Source organism: Emydura macquarii, unplaced genomic scaffold (genome assembly GCF_026122565.2).
Source record: "Emydura macquarii macquarii isolate MOO-44397 ecotype Brisbane River unplaced genomic scaffold, CSIRO-AGI_Emac_v2 contig_3343, whole genome shotgun sequence".
Lineage (NCBI taxonomy): Eukaryota > Metazoa > Chordata > Testudines > Chelidae > Emydura > Emydura macquarii.
This window is the reverse complement of record NW_027133480.1, coordinates 6,248,087-6,267,291: the sequence shown is the minus strand read 5'-3', so window position 1 is coordinate 6,267,291 and position 19,205 is coordinate 6,248,087. Positions and strand designations below refer to the sequence as shown.

At 35.9% G+C, this 19,205-nt stretch overlaps 1 protein-coding gene across 1 annotated transcript in view; it reads left to right on the top strand.

Annotated features, from left to right (window-relative positions):
- The window catches only part of TCERG1L (transcription elongation regulator 1 like), a 197,021-nt gene extending 179,555 nt beyond the window's left edge, over positions 1–17,466 (top strand). Inside the window, exons 11-13 of the mRNA XM_067533360.1 lie at positions 9,099–9,188; positions 13,318–13,436; positions 16,055–17,466. Of these exons, the coding sequence (XP_067389461.1) occupies positions 9,099–9,188; positions 13,318–13,436; positions 16,055–16,211 (366 nt within the window). The 3' untranslated portion in view covers positions 16,212–17,466. The remainder of the gene's footprint in view (positions 1–9,098; positions 9,189–13,317; positions 13,437–16,054) is intronic.
- Positions 17,467–19,205: the final 1,739 nt, after the last annotated feature.

The window sequence follows — 19,205 nt, the reverse complement described above, 5'->3', positions numbered from 1 at the left end:
CAGAAGAGAAGAATGAGGGGGGATTTGATAACAGCCTTCAACTACCTGAAGGGGGGTCTAGGGAGGATGGAGCTAGGCTATTCTCAGTTGTAGCAGATGACAGAACAAGGAGCAATGTTCTCAAATTGCAGTGGGGGAGATCTAGGTTGGGTATTAGAGGTTTTTAGGGCCTGGCTTGACAAAGCTCTGGCTGGGATTACTTAGTTGGGGCTGGTGCTGCTTTGAGCATGGGGTTGGACTGTAATTTTATGATAAAACCATCTTTCCCCCAATCTCCTCAGCCAGACCAGTGAATCTAGACCCTAGTATTTACAGTCGAGGGGGATGAGTTTCTAGGTGAGAATTAATGGGAAATGGATACTCAAGTAATTCAAATTATTATACCTTTATTAGTTACTGGAGTGCTTGGAGTTATCCAGGCCATTGTAATGTTATGTAATCAACATTATGGCCAGGTAGATAAAGTATAAATTTAAATTACAGGTGGAAAAAATCAGTCATGTCAGTGCCATAATCAGCACCACAATCTGAATTACAGATCTGAGTAATATCATTCACAATCCGAAGAGGGACTTAGGCTGACCTCTCTTTTTTGCAGGAACAGTTATAGACCTACATTTAATTGCTCACGCAAAGACTATAATTTAGCTGACTAACTTACGATGCAACTGTTTTTGGCCATAAAATTGCATCCACAAAATTAGGGATAACTTTTCAGAATTAGACTCCCAGTGTCTTCTCTTCTCTTACACTGATGGAATTAACAGCCATTGTGTATATATGCTCTGATTCTGCAAACAATTATGTACGTACATAACTATGTACACATGTAGTCCCACTGTATTCAGTGGAGCTACTCACGTATATAAGTGTTATAGACTCCGAACCTTTACACTCTCTTGCATCAAAGGGAGGATACAGCACCGAAATATATTTCCTATAGGAAACTGTGATTTTTAGAAAAAATATTTCATGGTGGTGGCACATGTCTTTTTCATACTCCACTTTTCCCCCCCACATAGTGACTATCAAGTTTCTAATCAATAGTCCACAAACTGGGGAGTGACCAAATTAGTGATATATATGTCTGCAGTTTAGCAATGAATTATCTCCAAACCAAATTAATTGATTAATATTTCATTATTTACGTTAAAAATGTGTAGAATACTTCAAAATATTACTAAACCTTTTTATAGCACCATAAATGTGCAATCATTCAGGGTTTCCTCTGGTATAGTCAAAGATTAAAAGTACCAGGGATATTACATGAAAAGCATTTTGAAATTGCTGTACACAGCTCAAATTCAGATTAACTTGTTAGAACAATCAGAAATTTGCCATTTCCTTTATCACTTAAATATATATTGATTCTACATTGTCTAATGACTAAGGCCCAAGGCACTTACTAAATACTAACTGTCCAGGGCAGGTTGTTGGTTAATCCCAGTTGGTTATAAACTTCCTCAAGAAATGCAGTTGAGTGAGGTCATTACTGCTATTTCACACTAATTATTTAAATGTCTTTTGCCATTTTCCAGCAGTGCCATTATTCCTTCAAAGATGATTTCTTTGAATAGCACTACTGCTACTGCAGGCATTTTTAACAATACAAAGCACACCAGCCAATCACGACTTCTGTTTTGCACAGAATATTCTGTTTATATACCACATTGTGTGTGGGAGGGAAGGGAGGAGTGCATATATATAAAAATATGAGTATATGTGTGTGAATAACAGAATGTTAAACTTAATCATAGTTTTCATTTATATGATTTTATTTATTATAGGTGGGGGGAAGCACTATGTTTACGTGTATGTCAAGTTTTCCTATATAAAGGCCACATCTCAATTATATGATCTCCTATTTAAGATTAATTTTTGCAGCTCCTGGGTCCAGTCCTGGATTCTGTATAAAGGCAAAACTTCAAGTGAAGTCAAAGGAAGTTTTGCCTTATTAGGGATTGCAGAACTATGCCCCATATCACGTTAACCATTAGTAATATAAATTTCATTTTCTGCTAGGTGGTGGGTGGTGTTTCTGTGTAATCCAGTACCTCTATTTCTGCAGTTGTCCTCCTGGATGAGTGAAGGCATATCAAATAAGGCATTCACATAGGCATGAACTAATGCAGTCATAGGTTTACTGGAGACAAAGGGCCAGTTTTTGACAGACACTCTAGGAATCCCTGGCAGACCCAGAGGTAACTACTCTGGTTCTCTGTCACCCACCCCCAGTCTCCTGGTTGCCATGGCAGTGCTAGAGAATGACTAGTGTGCACTCAATTCAAGTGTACACCAGTCATAGTAGGCAGCTTTACAATGCAGCATAATTTAGAGTAGTCCTGAGACTACTCTAAGTTACACTTTCAGTATTCAGAGTGTGGAAAGGTGGTGGAAAAACACCTCTGGCCCCCTCGACCTTATGTGATGTATGCTGCTCTGTTTGATTTAGCATGTAATTAATATTATACTTGAGGATGTGCTTGTTGTTTATGCTTGTGGAATAGTATTAGAGTTACAGTCCTATGGGCTTCAGCTACTAAAGGGTGACAGGATTGCACACACTTTAAGATGTCAATAATTGTTATGGTAGTATGTAGGCACTAGAGTGCCTATGATTTTTTTTTTCTCTCTCTCTCTCTCTCTCTCTCTCCCTCACTCACTCACACACACAACATTTCATGCAATAGTGGATCTCCAGAGCTGGTTACTCTGAATGGAGAAAGTCACCTCGTCTAATTTCGCACTGAACCACAGGATACAAGGAGGCTGGAAGTGTTAGCCACACTAACATAGTATGACTCTCTATCCCCCTTTGTGTAAATGCAAAATAACATGAAATGAAACAAAAATCAATGTATAAAATGAAATAAAACAAAAAACTCACCTGATAGCTCCTGTCCGGCAGGGCTGGGCCTGGCACCTGCTCTAGGTATAGTGACATCATGCATAGTCACAGCACTGCTCAGGTTTGACTGACTGCCCCTCCGACATGAAAAGGGGACAGCCAGACCAAATTTGAGTCAGTGGAGTTGCACCCTGGTGCATGGGATCACAGCACCACTCACTCAAATTTGGTTTGGCCTCCATTCTGTTGTCATGATGGAAGGGTGGCTGAACCAAACTTGAGCGGCACTGAGACCCCATGCATGAAGCTGAAATGCCTAAAGCAAGAAGCTGGCATAAGGGTGGTAGCATGGCATGGGGGGGTCATCGCTTTTTTGAGCTTGAAATATTTTCAAAGGTGGTCCCAGAAAAAAAGGTTTGAGAATCTCTGCTATAGGGGCAGGACCCAACACACACACACACACACACACACGCACACACACACACACCTCTCTTGTGTAGATAAAATGGATAAACCAAAATAACATCAAAGTCTTGACAAATAAAACAAAATATTATAACAAACAAACAAAAAATGTCACAGGGCTCTAAAGATTCATGCTTCTAGATCCAGGGATTCACATTCAGTCTCCACAGATGATGCCCCATCCAGGGGCATCAAGTTACAGGGCACAAGAAAGAGTAACAGTTTAAGTAGCAACTGTTAAGTTCACCAATCTTTTTAAATACTGTAGGTTTGCTTCTAATAACTTTGAAGCTTTCTGGCTTCCAGTTCTTTCTAGTAGCAAAGCCAATTCATTTAGATCCATTTTGTATAATCAAAGGTTTCCTGGTTGATTGTTAATTTTAAAAAAAATTATATTTCACATATTTATTTTATTTTATTTTATTTCATTTTTAATGATTTACTCTTCTTTGGATGTAGGAATTAGACTATTTTATGTTACTCCAGAGTTTTCCTTTAATTAATTAACAATGATGATGTATACGATTTCAAAGTCATGCTAGGGATTTGACTCATATGTATTGAGGATGCCACCTCATAAAAATTTCTGGGCAAAGGTGAATCAGAAAATAAAAGATTCTGAAATCTAATGTTTTGTCCCCGCTGGCCTAATTGAATTTAATTATGTTTCTGATATCAGGAACTTGGCTGCAAAGGAAAATGCTTGATTGATAATTGAGCTAATGGCAGCAAAATGAATCTGCCCGGGGCACTGGAAAGATAATTCTGCACCAAAGGAGGCAGTATGGTTTGCATGGCTGCCTCTGATGGTTTCCTAAAAGAATAACACATTCAGTGTGAGGAACCGAGGGAATGTTTCTGAGGACATCAGGAAGTCATTTTGTTATAATTTATTATTATTTAGATTATACTATCACCTAAAGTGCTGATGCTTTCCGAAAACAGATGGAGACACAATCCCACCCATGAAGAGTATACAGTCTAAAAAGACAAGGCAGATGCTGCCCATTAGAGTGTATACACTGCTTTGTGTATATACTTGTATGATTGAGCTGAGCTTTCATAGTGTCTCTTGTTTGTTTGAATTAAACTATTTTAGAAATATATATGTAATAACGTAATGTAGGGTTAAATGGTTGTTCTGGGGGCCAGTGGGGAATTTGGTGAGATCTATGCAGGAGCTTCTGCAACACCTGAGCAGGTGTGGTGGAAGAAAGCGTTATGGTTGTTACATAAGAATAATGCCTATAGGGTTACCTCTATCAGTTTCTGTTCTATTAATTTTGATGGACTACATGAGCCCAGAGAGTCAAAAGTGTGAAGATGGTCCTGTCACTGTGTAACATTAACAGTTTAAAATAAATATAGCAGTATGAATTTACTATTGACCACCTGACCAGGATGATGACAGTTATTGTTAAATGTTCAGGAAGATTAGAGAGGCTACAAAGTCAGAAAACACACTAATAATGGGGGATTTCATCTATTCTCATACTGTGTGGTTATATGTCACTGTCACATTGTCTGGAGTGGCTTACGAGCATGAGTACCAACCTCAGGGCAAATTGTGAAGAAACAGGGCACAAACCCCAAACTGACTGTGAGTTCTATCTAAATTTAACTTAGATTTCACCAACCAAGTATCAAGTGTGAACTCTTCAAGCACTATAACAGCCGTAACATGGAGTCACAGACAGTCCCCTTGGGTACTTCAGTCTATGTTGCCACCCTGGCAATCTTGTCTTTGTGATAAATGGTCCCTTACACAAAAATCATAACAATATTCAGGTTACTCCCAGACCCAAAGAACCAGTCACATAACCCAGGTCCATTGCAACTCAGACCTCAAACCAATGACAGCACTTGTAGCCAATCCTATAATAAGCTAACTAAAGATTTGTTAATTAAGAAAAAGAGATGAAAGTTATTTACAAAGGTAAAGCAGGTGAACATACACAAACAAATGATTTACAGTCTTAGGTTTCAAAAGGTAGTAGAATCTTCTATAATAAGTAAGCTCTATATGTTCTTTAGGTATATCCCAGCTAAGCAGCTGGGGATCCTCTGTTTATGCTTAGAAATCTTGTCCTCTCCAAGTCCAAACAGCATAGAGATAACAATTTATTCTTGACAAGGATTTTTATTCCCTTTCCCCAATATTCAAGTTGATGGGACGAGTGCTTGTGCATATGTGATGGAGAAATCATCAGTCTTTTGTCCTCTGATGTTGCACATTGGCTGTCTGGTGTCTATGGGCCTTCTTTTGTTGGGCAGGAAATGACACCTCTTGTGAAAAATTAGTATTTCACACTTAGTAATGCTTCTTTTTTGACTGGGGGATTTCTAGTTTCAGAGCAAATAATGATATACTACCTTGTAACATGGGATACAAATATTATAAGTGAGATTAATGCATGCAGCAACTCAGAAGCATTTCATAAAGTCTAAACACTTCACTAAACACATTTTTATAAATCTAATACCTATTTTAACAATGCTAAGACTGAGAGGAGCCAGACTAGTTTCTAGCTGTGCATTTTTCATTATTCAATTGAGGCCTAGGGGCCTTGGCTTGAGCTGGTACCTAGTCTGCCAGAGTCACAGTCACCACAGAGATAAAATGTCTAGATACCATTAATGACTGCTTCTTGGAGCAGTTAATCCTGGAACCCACAAGGGGAGAGGCAATTCTTGATTTTATCCTAAATGTATTACAAGATCCAGTCCAAGAGGTGCATATAGCTGAATAGCTATATAATAGCTACCATAATGTTATTTAATTTAACATCCGTGTAAGGGAAATAATGGTAAAGAAACCATCACAGTAACATTTAACTTCAGAAAGGGGAACTACACAAAAATGAGGAAGCTATTTAAATGGAAATTAAAAGGAAGATCCACAAAGGTGAAATGTCTACAAACTGTGTGAATGCTATTTAAAAGCACCATAATCGAGGCTCAAACTAAATGTATACCCAAAATAAAAAAAACATCAATAAGAGGGATATAAAAATGGCACTCTGGCTAAACAGCAGAGTAAAAGAGTCAGATAGAGGCAAAAAGGCATCCTTTAAAAATTGGAAGTCAAATCATGCTGAGGAAAATAGAAAGGAACATAAACTCTGGCATGTCAAGTGTAAAAGTATAAGAAGGCAGGCCAAGAAAGATTTTGAAAAGCAACTAGCTCAAGATACAAAAACTACCAGCATTTTTTTAAAGTACATCAGAAGCCTTCCAAACAGTCAGTGGGATCAGTGGATGATCAAGGTTCTAAAAGGAGAGTTCAAGGAAGAAAGATGTTAGAAAATTACTCATGATAGTTAAGTCCAAAGCAGACTGCAAAGAATTACAAAGGGATCTTACAAAATTGGGTGACAGGGCAACAAAATGGCAGATGAAATTCAATGTTGATAAATGCAAAGGAATTCACATTGGAAAACATAATCCCAATTGAACATACAAAATGATGAGGTCTAAATTAGCTGTTACCACTCAAAAAAGAGATATTGGAGTCATTGTGGCTATTTCTCTGAAAACATTCACTCACTGCACCAGCAGTCAAAAAAGCTAACAGAATGTTAGGAACCACTAGGAAAGGGATAGCTAATAAGACAGAAAATAGTATAGGAACACTATATAAATCCCTGATAAACCCACCACTTGAATAAGGCATACAGTTCTGGTCACCCCATCTAAAAAAGATATATTAGAATTATAAAAGGTACAGGGAAGGACAACAAAAATGATTATGGATATGATACAGCTTCTATAAGAGGACAGGTTAAAAAAACTTGGCCTGTACAGCTTGGAAAAGAGACGAGTAAGGCAGGATATGATAGAGGCTTGTAAAATCCTGAATAGTGTGGAGAAAGAAAACAGGGAAGTGTTATTTAACCCTTTACATAACACAAGAACTGGGAGCCATCCTATGAAATTAATAGGCAGTGGGTTTAAAAGAAAACAAATAACTGTATGTTGTTCTTCACACGACATACAGCTAACTTGTGGAACTCATTGCTATAGGCTGTCGTGAAGGCCAAAAGTATAACTGGGCTAAAAAACAATAAAATAATTTCTTATAGGTACATAAATGTCTATTAGCCAAGATGGTCAGGGTTGCAACCTCATGCTCTGGATGTCCCTAAACTTCCAACTGCCAGAAACTGGGACTGGACAACAGGAATTGGGTCTGTTCTGTTTATTACAGCCCTGTTCTGTTTATTCCCTCTGAAGAGCCTGCCACTGGCCACTGTTGGAAGCCAGGATACTGGGCTAGATGGACCATGGGTCTGACCTAGTATGGTTTCTCTTATGTTCTAAGGTTCAGGGTTTTGAATGCAGAGACCTCGGCTGGCTTGCTATAGGTTTTTGTGACATTTTATAAACTTGATCCTCTTCCCCCCCATCTGACCTTAAATTAGGGTAAATTTGTAGGCCCAATTATTCCAACTTTCCTTATTGCATCCATGCATAGGCAGCCATAATCTGGCCCTTAATTTTATTTGGGGAATAGTGGTGAGATACATTGCTTTAAATTAACTGAAGTTTATGTTTGATTTATTGGAGGATAATGGGTGTTGAGGAGGCTGCCTTTTTAGGACGGGGGCTATCTTTGTGTTGTATATTTGTACAGTGTCTCGCGAATGGAGCTCAGGCCTCTACTCACTACCATTATGCAAATGATTAATTATATCTTAATCCACTAAACCATGTGCATAATTCATTCACTTATTTTTAAAAGTATTCAGTGAAATAAATTATTGGAGAAGGAAGGGAAGGTCTGTGGAATTTCCTTTTCTTATGCAGTCCCACCTATTGGTTACAACTCATCTTTAGCAATCAGTATTGATAATCTGGCACAGATCAGATAAATTGTCATAGGCAGATTAGAATTCCACCACCCTTTCCCACTAAGTCACAATATATTTTACCAACCTGTTTTCAGAGTGTTCATTAACTATCTGTTCTCTAGCTTTGACTGTGCTTTCCCAACACCATATCCACAACAAGAGGTGTTTTAGTTAAAACCAATCTCTTTCTCTTTCGGGGGCCTATGTTTATAAACATTTTCACATAAACAGATGCAAACGTTCAGAAAAAATAAAATTAAAGGCTATATTTAAGGAAGTAGAAAAACAGAAAATAAAGATAAAAGTAAACATCCTCTGCAGTGTACAAACAAGCTACAACATAAATATGAAATCAAGTAGAAAATGGATCTATAAAACTGTTAGTAGAAATCAGTAGTCAGAGGGTCAGGTTACAGGTAAATAAAGATCAAAGGATATATTAAATGGGAGATGAGCAGAGGTGACTACATAGAGCTGGCTAGTAAGTGGAATTATAAAATAATGTACAGTGAAAGTGAGATATCAATTTAAATTAACCCAAGGAATTGAAAAATTACCATAATTTTTTTTCTGTTTCTTTGCCTGTATATGTTCGCTTCCTTGTTTTTATCCTCTCAGATACAATATTTTCCCACACTAGTTCAAAGAATCCTCCTATCAGAATGCTATCTTGTTTTCTTTTTCTCTTGTCTGAGTTAACAATTCTCTCAAATGGTTCTCTCACTTTCAGTTTAGTTTTCTTTATCCAGTTTTGTCCTTACCTCTGATTCTTCATATTATTTCCCTCCAGAAACATTCTACCCCAGTCACCTTTTAGTGAATATTATGCCATGGGAATCTATGCAATTAAACATTGTTTTGTAACTTGGAACACTTCTTTATTACAGAACCTTAGTAATGTTGTCTAAAGCATATGCATTCATGTATTTCTTCAGGTCTCCGCATTTTCTACATGGGAAAAAGAATTACACAAAATAGTATTTGACCCACGCTACCTTCTGCTAAATTCTGAAGAACGTAAACAGGTGAGTTCAAAAGAGTATTAGTAATGTATACTATCTGTCTATCCAGCATCTCATTGGTGACATTGCCCATTGTAATTGAATGCCTCCCAAATTAAAAAATGAACAGGAGTAACCTCCCTCTCTTCCTTCCCGGAAAGTAGGATTAAAAGAGTTAACTACAATTAAGGATTTTTTTTTTAACTTGTGAACGATATTCAGAGTCTAGGTCCTGATCTTGTGAAAGCCCTGTCTCCTGTAATCACAAGTCTCCATGGTGCTCAACCCATAGAACATAGCTGTCACTATTGGCCAGGGTTGTAGACACAGATAGATGATCTCTCATATAGCTAGGACCAGTCCCCAAAACAGCTTTGAAAATCAGGGATAGTGGACAATAGATAATGTTCCTACAGTGATTTGTGTTAATTTAGCAGATGAACTGCTGCACTTTGTGCCAGCTGAAACTTTTTCATGGTGTTTGGCTTTATTCAGTGGTATATGTTGCAGTAGTCAACCCCGTAGTTAATGGATGAATGAATCATTATGACTAGGTCTGTGTTTGATAGGATGAGCACAGTTTTCTGGCAAGCTGTGAATGGAAGTGTATTTTTTGTAGTCATGGTTATTTGGGTATCCAGTACCACTGAGGATCCAAAAGGTCTCCAAGGCTTAAACCACCTAACAAACTGAGGCCAACATCCCTCAATAATCAGAATGTTATGTAGAAGGTCTGTTCTCCAAAATGCTTCCATCTTATCATTACCTCTATCACCCTGGGTTCAGCTCTTAACCAGATGCTTGTCATCCAAGAGCTGGAGGAACCTGGGAGATGGTCATGTTAACTTTTGACATAAAAGAGATATAGAATTGGGTGTTGTCCTCGTATTGCTGTTGTTTCTGCCCATATTGTCTCAACAGTTCCCCAAATGGCTTCATATAGTTATTAAATGGGATGATGAAGAAGACTGGACTTTGTGGGACTCTGTAGGTGAGGCCTTGGAAATGGATGAACAGTTGCCTATAATACAGAGTACATATTGAAAGTTTCTTAAAGAAACACATATTGTAATATTGTTTTGTCCTTAATATTAAAAATATATTAACATAACCCTTTCCATGTAATCCCTTTCCAAATTTTATTTTTCTTTAAATATATGTTTTCTAATTCTTGATTGTGAAAATATGAAGGAAACATTTAGAATGAGAGCTTAGTAATTGACCTTGGAGATGGGAAGACATAGCAAGAAGGCTCTGTATTTTCCTTCAGTGACTCAACAAGGACACAGTGTAGACCTTACTCAATCAATCAAGCTTTATTGCTTCTTTCTTTTTATCAAGCAGATGCATGATACAATAAAAATACATAATGAACACACATAATAAAAACATATCATATAGATTTTCGCTTGAAGCATTGCTGACATGGGCCTCATTTATGTGATATATTAAATACTCAAGGAAAATGACTACGAAGAACAAGGACTTGGCATAACTATATAGAGAAGATCAAAGTCAGGCTAATGCTGGTACTGAGACAGAAAATAATTCAAGCTTAAAATCAATGTAGAAGAGGAAAATAATTAGACGTCATGTTAAAAAGCCTGGAGAAGGTGAAGAGAGAGCCCTGGATTGTCTTAGCCCACAGTCAGATGAATCAGTCTGGGAACTATTTTTAAATGTGCATAGAGTAAAAACTGATCCATGCATTTTTAAGAATTGTGACCTAAAATAGATCATTTTAAGTAAGAGTTAATCAAAATAGAGGTTTCCAATTTTAGATTTGCTGAATAGAAATATTAAATTGTGAGCCAGATGCCGTAGGTCTAACATATTTTAGTAGCTGATGTTTGTATAGTGGATTTGTAGACACTTAAATGTTGTGGCCTTAGAGTGGAAGCAATTACACTTATTTAGCTATCATTCTCTTTTATTTCAAATGACCTGAGGAGGAGGGTAGCCTTGAATGAGATTAGATGACCAACTTAATGAATCATCATGTATTAGTTTCAATATGGTTAAAATTAGTAAGAGAAATTATTTCCCCTGTCATCAGATGCATGGAAAATTTTGCCTTGACTGACGCTGACTCCGGGGCCCTATTTCAGGTGAAACTATCAGTGTGTGTGGGAGAAAAATCATCTCTGCTATAAAGCTGTAAGTCTTTGGCATTAGGGAGATGCATGCCCATGCGGTTTTGGAGTTATCTGAAAAATTCATGTTCTGGGGACTCAATGATGAAATCTGGCCCTATGTATATCTATAATGAGTTTGTGAACACCACATAAAAATTAAATAAAGGAATCAGTGACCAGGTGATGGCTTGTTATACAATAAATAATTGATGTGGCCTCCTTCTTCTGGTCACAGACAAACAGGAAGCTTGAAAAGTGTAGGTTAATCGTACCCACAACCAGAAAGGGCATGAACCCATTTTATCTGCAAGTATCTGAAAGACCAGTATCTCTTGACTTGATCTTTTGCTAGTATTAGTCTGATCGTGATGTGAACTCTGCTTTTTATGTTTGTGTGTAGCTTTCTCAGTGCTGTCTGAGGAATGGTATGATCTTTTATGGAACACTAGATGCTTGGTCTGTTTACTTATCAGTATTTCCCAAGGGGTTCTTACCACTCAGTGGAAAGACACTATAGCATCACACATTACAGAATGGTGAAACCTAAGGCAAAAAATAGTGATATGTGAAGGAGCTATTATATTAGATAATGCACGATCTATTAATTTTGATTTATTAAGCTCACCAAGTGTCATTTTGGGGACTCCTTTCCTGTAACACTGACAAAGAGGTTGCTTAATAATTACATTATTCATTGGATTTCTCTGTTGATAGAGGTGGAAGGAATGGATTGAACACTCTGTTTATTGTATTTTTTCCTTATACAGTTGAGATTTGGACAAGAATAATCACTATATGATGGGAGTGCCTTCCATTGGAACCCCAAGAGGCGAACTATATATTCTCTGACAAGCTCTCTCATATGATAGTACTTCTAGAAAACAATTATGATTACTAGCCCAGCACTTTTGCAGTAAATAGAACTAAATTATAATGGCTTTGGCAATATTGAAGGTGAAAGCATGGTGATAACACTAGCAATGACAATATCAGCTTGTTTTAGGCATTTCATTTGTTCCTATCATGCACTTATTTACCCAGCTTGTAAGAAAACTTACAATCAACTAATCTGTGTTTTGATTTGAGTTTCCTGGTTCTTCTTTCTTATCCAACTTTTTAGCCTATGCGTTACCAGATTTATTTCTTCCCTTAACTGTGCATCTGATAAGAATCCGTGTTACTACATACCAGTTTCATTTCAGTTTCACAGAGTAGACTGAATGATTTTTCACTTTATCTTTCATGAAATGTGGATTTTCACATATGCATCATTCATATATGAATGGAAAGTCCTTAGTACCCAGACTAGATTTGTGTGCTTTTTACAGTGCAAACAAGAAATTGCAGATAAAAAGAACTGAGAGTATTTCAATGAATTGCTCCTTTTATTCCACTATTTCAGTGTTAAACAATTGTGAATATTTGCAAGCAAAACATTTAATTTCTGTTCTGTGCCAATACAACTCTTTCTTTTTACAGCACAATTCACATATAGATATTTAGGTGCTTGAAGATGCAGAAAGACACCTGATGGGATTTTTTTAAAGAATCAAGGTGCCTATACCCCACTGATTTCACATAGGCATTATTGCCTTCATATACACGTGTACAGTGCATCACATGGAATCAAGCTCAGCTGGAGGATCGTTCAGTTTTTCTCTATGTAACTTATATGAAATTGCTTACTGAGCATTATGGATAGCTTTCTGGTCCACAGTTAGGAGTTTAAGCAGTTCAGGGAAGATGCATACCTCAATCCAAATAAATACAATATGAATCTTATGAATGTTAAACGGTGAGCGTGACAAATAATCTACACCTATGACAAGAGGTTGTGATTAAGGTTGCACTTTGTGTTAGGATGCAGACACTAACTGCCCAAATGGGCACCTCCCACTTATTATGCAGATAAAGTGTTGCAGTGGTGAAAGGCTAGACCGCTTTGATCAGTCATGCACACCTCAAAGTGTTTCTTAATAAATACTTCTATATTTTTCTCCTTTAAAAAAAAAAAAAAGATATTTGAGCAGTTTGTCAAGACCAGAATAAGAGACGAGTACAAGGAAAAGAAAAATAAATTATTGCTAGCCAAAGAAGAATTTAAAAAACTTCTGGAGGAATCCAAACTGTCACCAAGGTATGGAGTTACTTTGTGTAGCAATTAATACTCATTACCCCTTATTAATAAAAGAGAGGAGAAACCTGGTAATATTAGGTTATGATTGCCCTCCTTGGCATTTCAAAGTCAATTTTTGTAGAAAAAAGTATTATGTGTCCTGTGGATGGGATAAAGTAATTGGCTTATCTATTCTTATTTTACTGTGGCATTAAGCACTAAAGATAGCTTACACTTTCTTTTTCAATAATATTTTGTAGCACCTTGTGACATTCCTAGGAAGGGGAGTGTACCACAAGTGTGATCAGCACTTGCAATGTTAAACTATAAAAATAACAAGCATGCAAGTGTCTTTAGTGCAAAATCACTAAGCATTTTCCATTTCTTTGGTTTTTGGCAAAAAAAGATATTACATTTGCTAAAGAAGTTATCATTAGTGCTGTGCCTGTGTCTCTCAGTGAAATTTTAAGTTGCTACTGCTTGTTTCTCCCAAAACTATTTTCAAGAACTAGGGTCAAGAAAAATAATTTTTTAAATGAAATTCTTATATTGCTTTTTCATCGTAAATCATGTGAAGATAAATATTTATTTATTATGACTCTGGCTAAATCACTAGAAATAGAGAAGAAATTAGAGTTCTCTTATTAAAAATTGAAGATAATTACATGGAACTGCATGTCCACGTATAAAGAAGTAAACAACATTTTATCAGATTGTATTAAAATAATAATTACAAATAGCTCTTTGACAACTGGACTAAGAATACTCTAGGGTAATGTGACAACTAATAATGGGCGCAAGTAGTTGTGTTTTAATTTGCAAGAACAAAACCATTCAGAGTGTTATTCTAATATTCGTGACCAACAGGAATATAGAGAATTTTACACTTTCTGAGTTTGCCCATGTCATCTGTGACACCCAAACTGCAGTAATAATCTCATCGTTTACATAATCCTAGATCAGTCACTAGTATTAGTAGGGGAATCAAATAAAGAGCAGGTAATTTCCAAGCTGAAAATTACAAATCTGTGTACTATACAACAGCACATAGTTAGTCAACGACTAGCATTGCTAAAATTCATATGGGAGTGGACCATAACAAAATAAAGAAGCAGGCAGCAAGCCAGCCCTGGCACTGTCAAAATAAACCTATTGGAGAACACAGAAAACCCGTCTCCAGAATTCCCAGAATTCATTCTAGAGATGAGCCCAAACCATCTCTAGATATAAATCCCTTATACTATGGAGTTAGGTTCTGGATCCAAGTGTCACAGTTGGTCCTCCTCACTACAATTCGGTATGTATACTTTTGCAATAATGCATCCATGAAGTGCTTGAATGTTAAGGCAAAACTCTGGATCTTATTATAACTAAACTTTTGTGATGTTTAGATCCTTTATTTTGCTTAATACTTATTATCTGAAGATCTCTAAGCACTTAACAAAGGTGGGAAAATATCACTATCCAAACTGCACAGATTGAGAAAATGAGGCACAGAGAGGATAAATTACTTTATGCAAGGAACACAGCAAGTTAATGGCAGAACTGGAGATAGATCCCAGTGCTGATTTTGAAGTTTGGGCCCATTCCAGTTCACAGCACATGCTGTTAACCAGCTCCAACATATTATGATTACTTTTTTCCCAATATTCTGTTATCTCTCCAGTTTTCCAAGACTTTTCAAAATAATTTGAGTGTGACTTAAAGAACAACAAATCTTACATTCTAAGGGAAATATAAAGTTGGACATTCAGGAAAAGAACATACCCTATTAATTACCTTTGAGTGCCATTGTTGTATTATATTATATAACTAGGTAACATATATCCTGAGTTTGCTATTGGCGATTTCTAAGGAGAAACTTACTGACACATCATATGACTTTGTTCAGCCAAATGTCTATTTATCCAGGTACTTACCAGCCTCAGCACCATGATATCTGAATCAAAATATAAGCCAGCATCTTTGTTCTCATATGTTAGGATCCCATTTAAAAATACTGGACCTAATCATGTAGTCCTTAGGTAAATTTCCTGTGGACTTCCGGTGCAGGATTGTGCATATTATCAACTTTATAATTTAAGTTTTGCTTATATTAGAAGAGATCAAACTACAGTGTTTCATTAGGTATCACATACCATCTATTGCTGACAAAATGTTGTTTGCTATTAATTAGACACAGTAATGTTTGCTGTGATGATGTAGAGTAATCATGGAAATGCTAAGGATGCCCCTCTAAAAATAACTTTCAGCAACAAGCAGTATTACCTATCTAGGTAGTAAATAAAAACTCATTTTAGCAAACACTAGGTCCATGCTTCTACATCACCAGGGTAAACTAATTATTCAGCAAGCTTTTAAAAATCAATAAATATACAGTATATGAAAATGGGAATAATGATTAATGCAGGCAAGTCAAGCAGATCAAGGAGCAAAGATGATTTTGACTTTGGTGTTGCCTCTTCTATCACTGTGGTGACACTGACCTTTTTGACACACAGTTTCTGGAAAAAGAATTTTGGTACTTTTAAGAGCCAGATGAAAAGTAAGATTTAAACTAAGGGCGAAAAATTTGATAATATATTGAAAAATGCAAAACTTTAAATGATGCCTTGCTCATGTCTGACTTTTTTCTGCAGAACAACGTTTAAAGAGTTTGCAGAGAAATATGGCAGAGATCAGCGGTTTCGACTTGTTCAGAAGAAAAAAGACCAAGAGCATTTTTTCAACCAGTTCATACTTATTCTTAAAAAGCGGGACAAAGAAAACAGAATAAGGCTACGGAAAATGAGATAAGAATTCTTGAAATCTGCAATAAACACACAAGTCAATACTGTGACTGCCATAGAAAATGAAATGAAACAGCATTTTTTGTCTTTTTCTGATTAAAGTTCCAACAATTTAAAGAAGAACCAGATATCTCTGAGTAATATCTTTTCATATTGATTTTAAGTGAACACAAGTTAAATTTTTTCAGGTTGCTGTGTATGAACCTGTAGAATATTAAGTTCTCAGAGAATTAATGTTTCATATTGAAGCTCTCTTTTGTACAATATTCAGAGTTTGATGCATTTCTAATTGCCATGATATGTCAATCCCTTAATTGTTTTAATTATGCAAATGACTTGTAATATACACAAATTATAAATTCAGTGCAGATTTGTAATTAAGCAGAAAACAGATGTCATCCATTACAATCTCAAGACATGTTCATCATTTAATGGAATTATCTAAATCTATTTTTTGGCAACTTTATGCATTAACATAAATTGTTTAGAAGTACAGTGGTATTGAGGAATTCATCACTCAATGTTCATATGTATCTGTCTAGTTTTCTAAGTAGTAGTAATAGGGTATTAATTGTTAATCATAGTGAAGAGTGTGAAAATCTTGGCATAAGTTCCATAGAAAAATTTATAACTTTCAAATATGGCTTTAGAATTGCTCTGAACGGTGCTTTCAGGCACACAGATTACAGCAACACTTTCCCATAAAAGTTACTATAAAGAAGCTATCTTGTAAAACCATCACATTAATATTTGAGTTATTTTTTATTGTATGTGAAGGGTTTGCATGAGAATTTTCTCATCTTTGTATAAACAAAAATTTTAACTTTTTTTAATTAATAAATATTTTAAACCAATTAATTTTCATTTTTTAGTCTCTAACATTTGAAATATTAAATAGAATATAAAATAGAATTTGGATCATATTTACTTGAGAGCTAGTATATGTATGACGAACACATTGCTCTTGCCCTTGATTTGTATGTAAATTTCCACTAATGTGAACTGGAGTTATGAGAGCATTGAGGCCAAAACAGATCCCATAATAATAACACATTATATAAATCATCTGGTGTAAATCAGTATAGTTCCACTAAAGTCAATAAAACTACCCCAATTTATACTGGCTGAAGAATAAACTGACCTCTGTTGTCTTTCCATATTCCATGAGGTTTCTGTGCTTATTTCTGTTAGTATCTAATGTAAATACTTTTTACTAAGTCTGGATGCTTTGCAGATTTTCTCTTTTCTACTTGTAGTTTGCAATTTCCTCCAAGTAAAGTTAAATTTTCCATAGGTTTTGCCAGATATTTCTTACAATTTAAGAAAATAAAATCTATTTATTACATTTAAATTAGGACCCCAAAGAGTTCAAAGTGAACCCTTAAAATGAAGGGTGTATTGTATGGCACTGTAAGTGGCCAACTTTTTAACCAAAAATGTTAATGTCTTGCTGTTCTGCTTTTTCTTCTTTTGGGTATGTATATTTTTCATCTTTGTTCATTATTTAAACTTTCTTCCAGTTTGATTTCAGTACATATCTGATGAAGCACATGCAACAAAGCAGCATAATGACACACAGATGACCTAATCTTACAGCCACTGAATGGCAAACTTTTCATTTATTTCAATTAAAACAGGATCAAGTTCCAAAATTCAAATTGGCAATGGTGTTGAAGCCATATTGTTCCATTAGTTGCACTAGATTACATGGATGCTGTCATTTTACGTAGTGCAAATAACCTGATTTTTCAATTTGATGGCCAAAATGAAAAATTGGGGAAAAAATTGTTTTGGGTTTAACAAAATGTGAAAATATTTTGATTTGGAAGTTTTGTAATTTCTTAAAATGTTTGAATGAAATTCTGAAATACATCTTTCTGGAAAAAAAAGTTGAAACATTTCCAAAAGGCAGAAATGAGCTGTGTCAACATTTAAAAAAAATTTGACCAAAACAATTTGCCAAACTAACCCAAATTCATGAATTGTTTCAGTTGAATCCGCAATTTTTTTGTGGAAAAAAAGGAGTTCACACAAAAAATTTCAGCCAGCTTTAATTTTATGTGCATTTTGTGCATTCATTAAAGTGCCGGACCGATACTTCAGGATGAAGTGAGCTAGAGTGCAGAAGGACAGAAAGAATCTTTTGTGTGATTCAGTACAGATATACCAACCTTAACAAATGGCCAATGTGCCTACACCTGCAGCTTGGAAGTTTTATGACATCCCACACTCCACAAACTTTGCTTTGATGGTAATCTTGATGTCACTACCAGAACTCCCTGATGTGTGTCTAGCTATGTGTAGCTCAGAGTTATGTGTGAAGCATCTTGCTTAGACAGGTGAAGCTCACTTACTGTAAATATGGTGTGGCTATTGAGTGCAGACCACTAAAAGTGAATGGGCCTTTCAAAAGAAGGAAGTTCATTTAGGTTCTACAAAGACTCCCATTTAAATGAATGGAAGAAGTGTGAAACTCATGAAGTCTTACTCCAATGAGAGAAGACCACTCTATCTCTAGTGATTTGCCCTGTGTTGCTTTGTTTTAAATATATGTGTCTATCTAAATAAGAAAAATGGCTAAGTCACTTTTATATCTAATTAAAATAATTGCTTGATATTTTTTATTTGACCCCCTTGAATGGTCAGAAACCCTAATACAACACCATTGTGCTATCTAGTGCATGAAACTCAGTCTGGTTCTCTTGGTGTAGCAGAGTGAAATGCAAAAAGTAAGCACCATTATTGGTAATACGTAACTTCAATTTTAATAATACCTTCAACAATAATAATCTAAAGGCCACATTCTGCTCTGTTCTGCCATTCTATATCTGGAGAAACTCCACTTTCATCAATGCAGTTGGTCTAGATTTAGCTGACCAGAATGTGTAATATTAGAACAGAATTTAGCATATTAGATATTAATAGTAACACATGTAAAATAGGGTATTTACGTGGCAGTGTCCCTTCAATATTATACATGTTGACATGATCTTATCCAAAA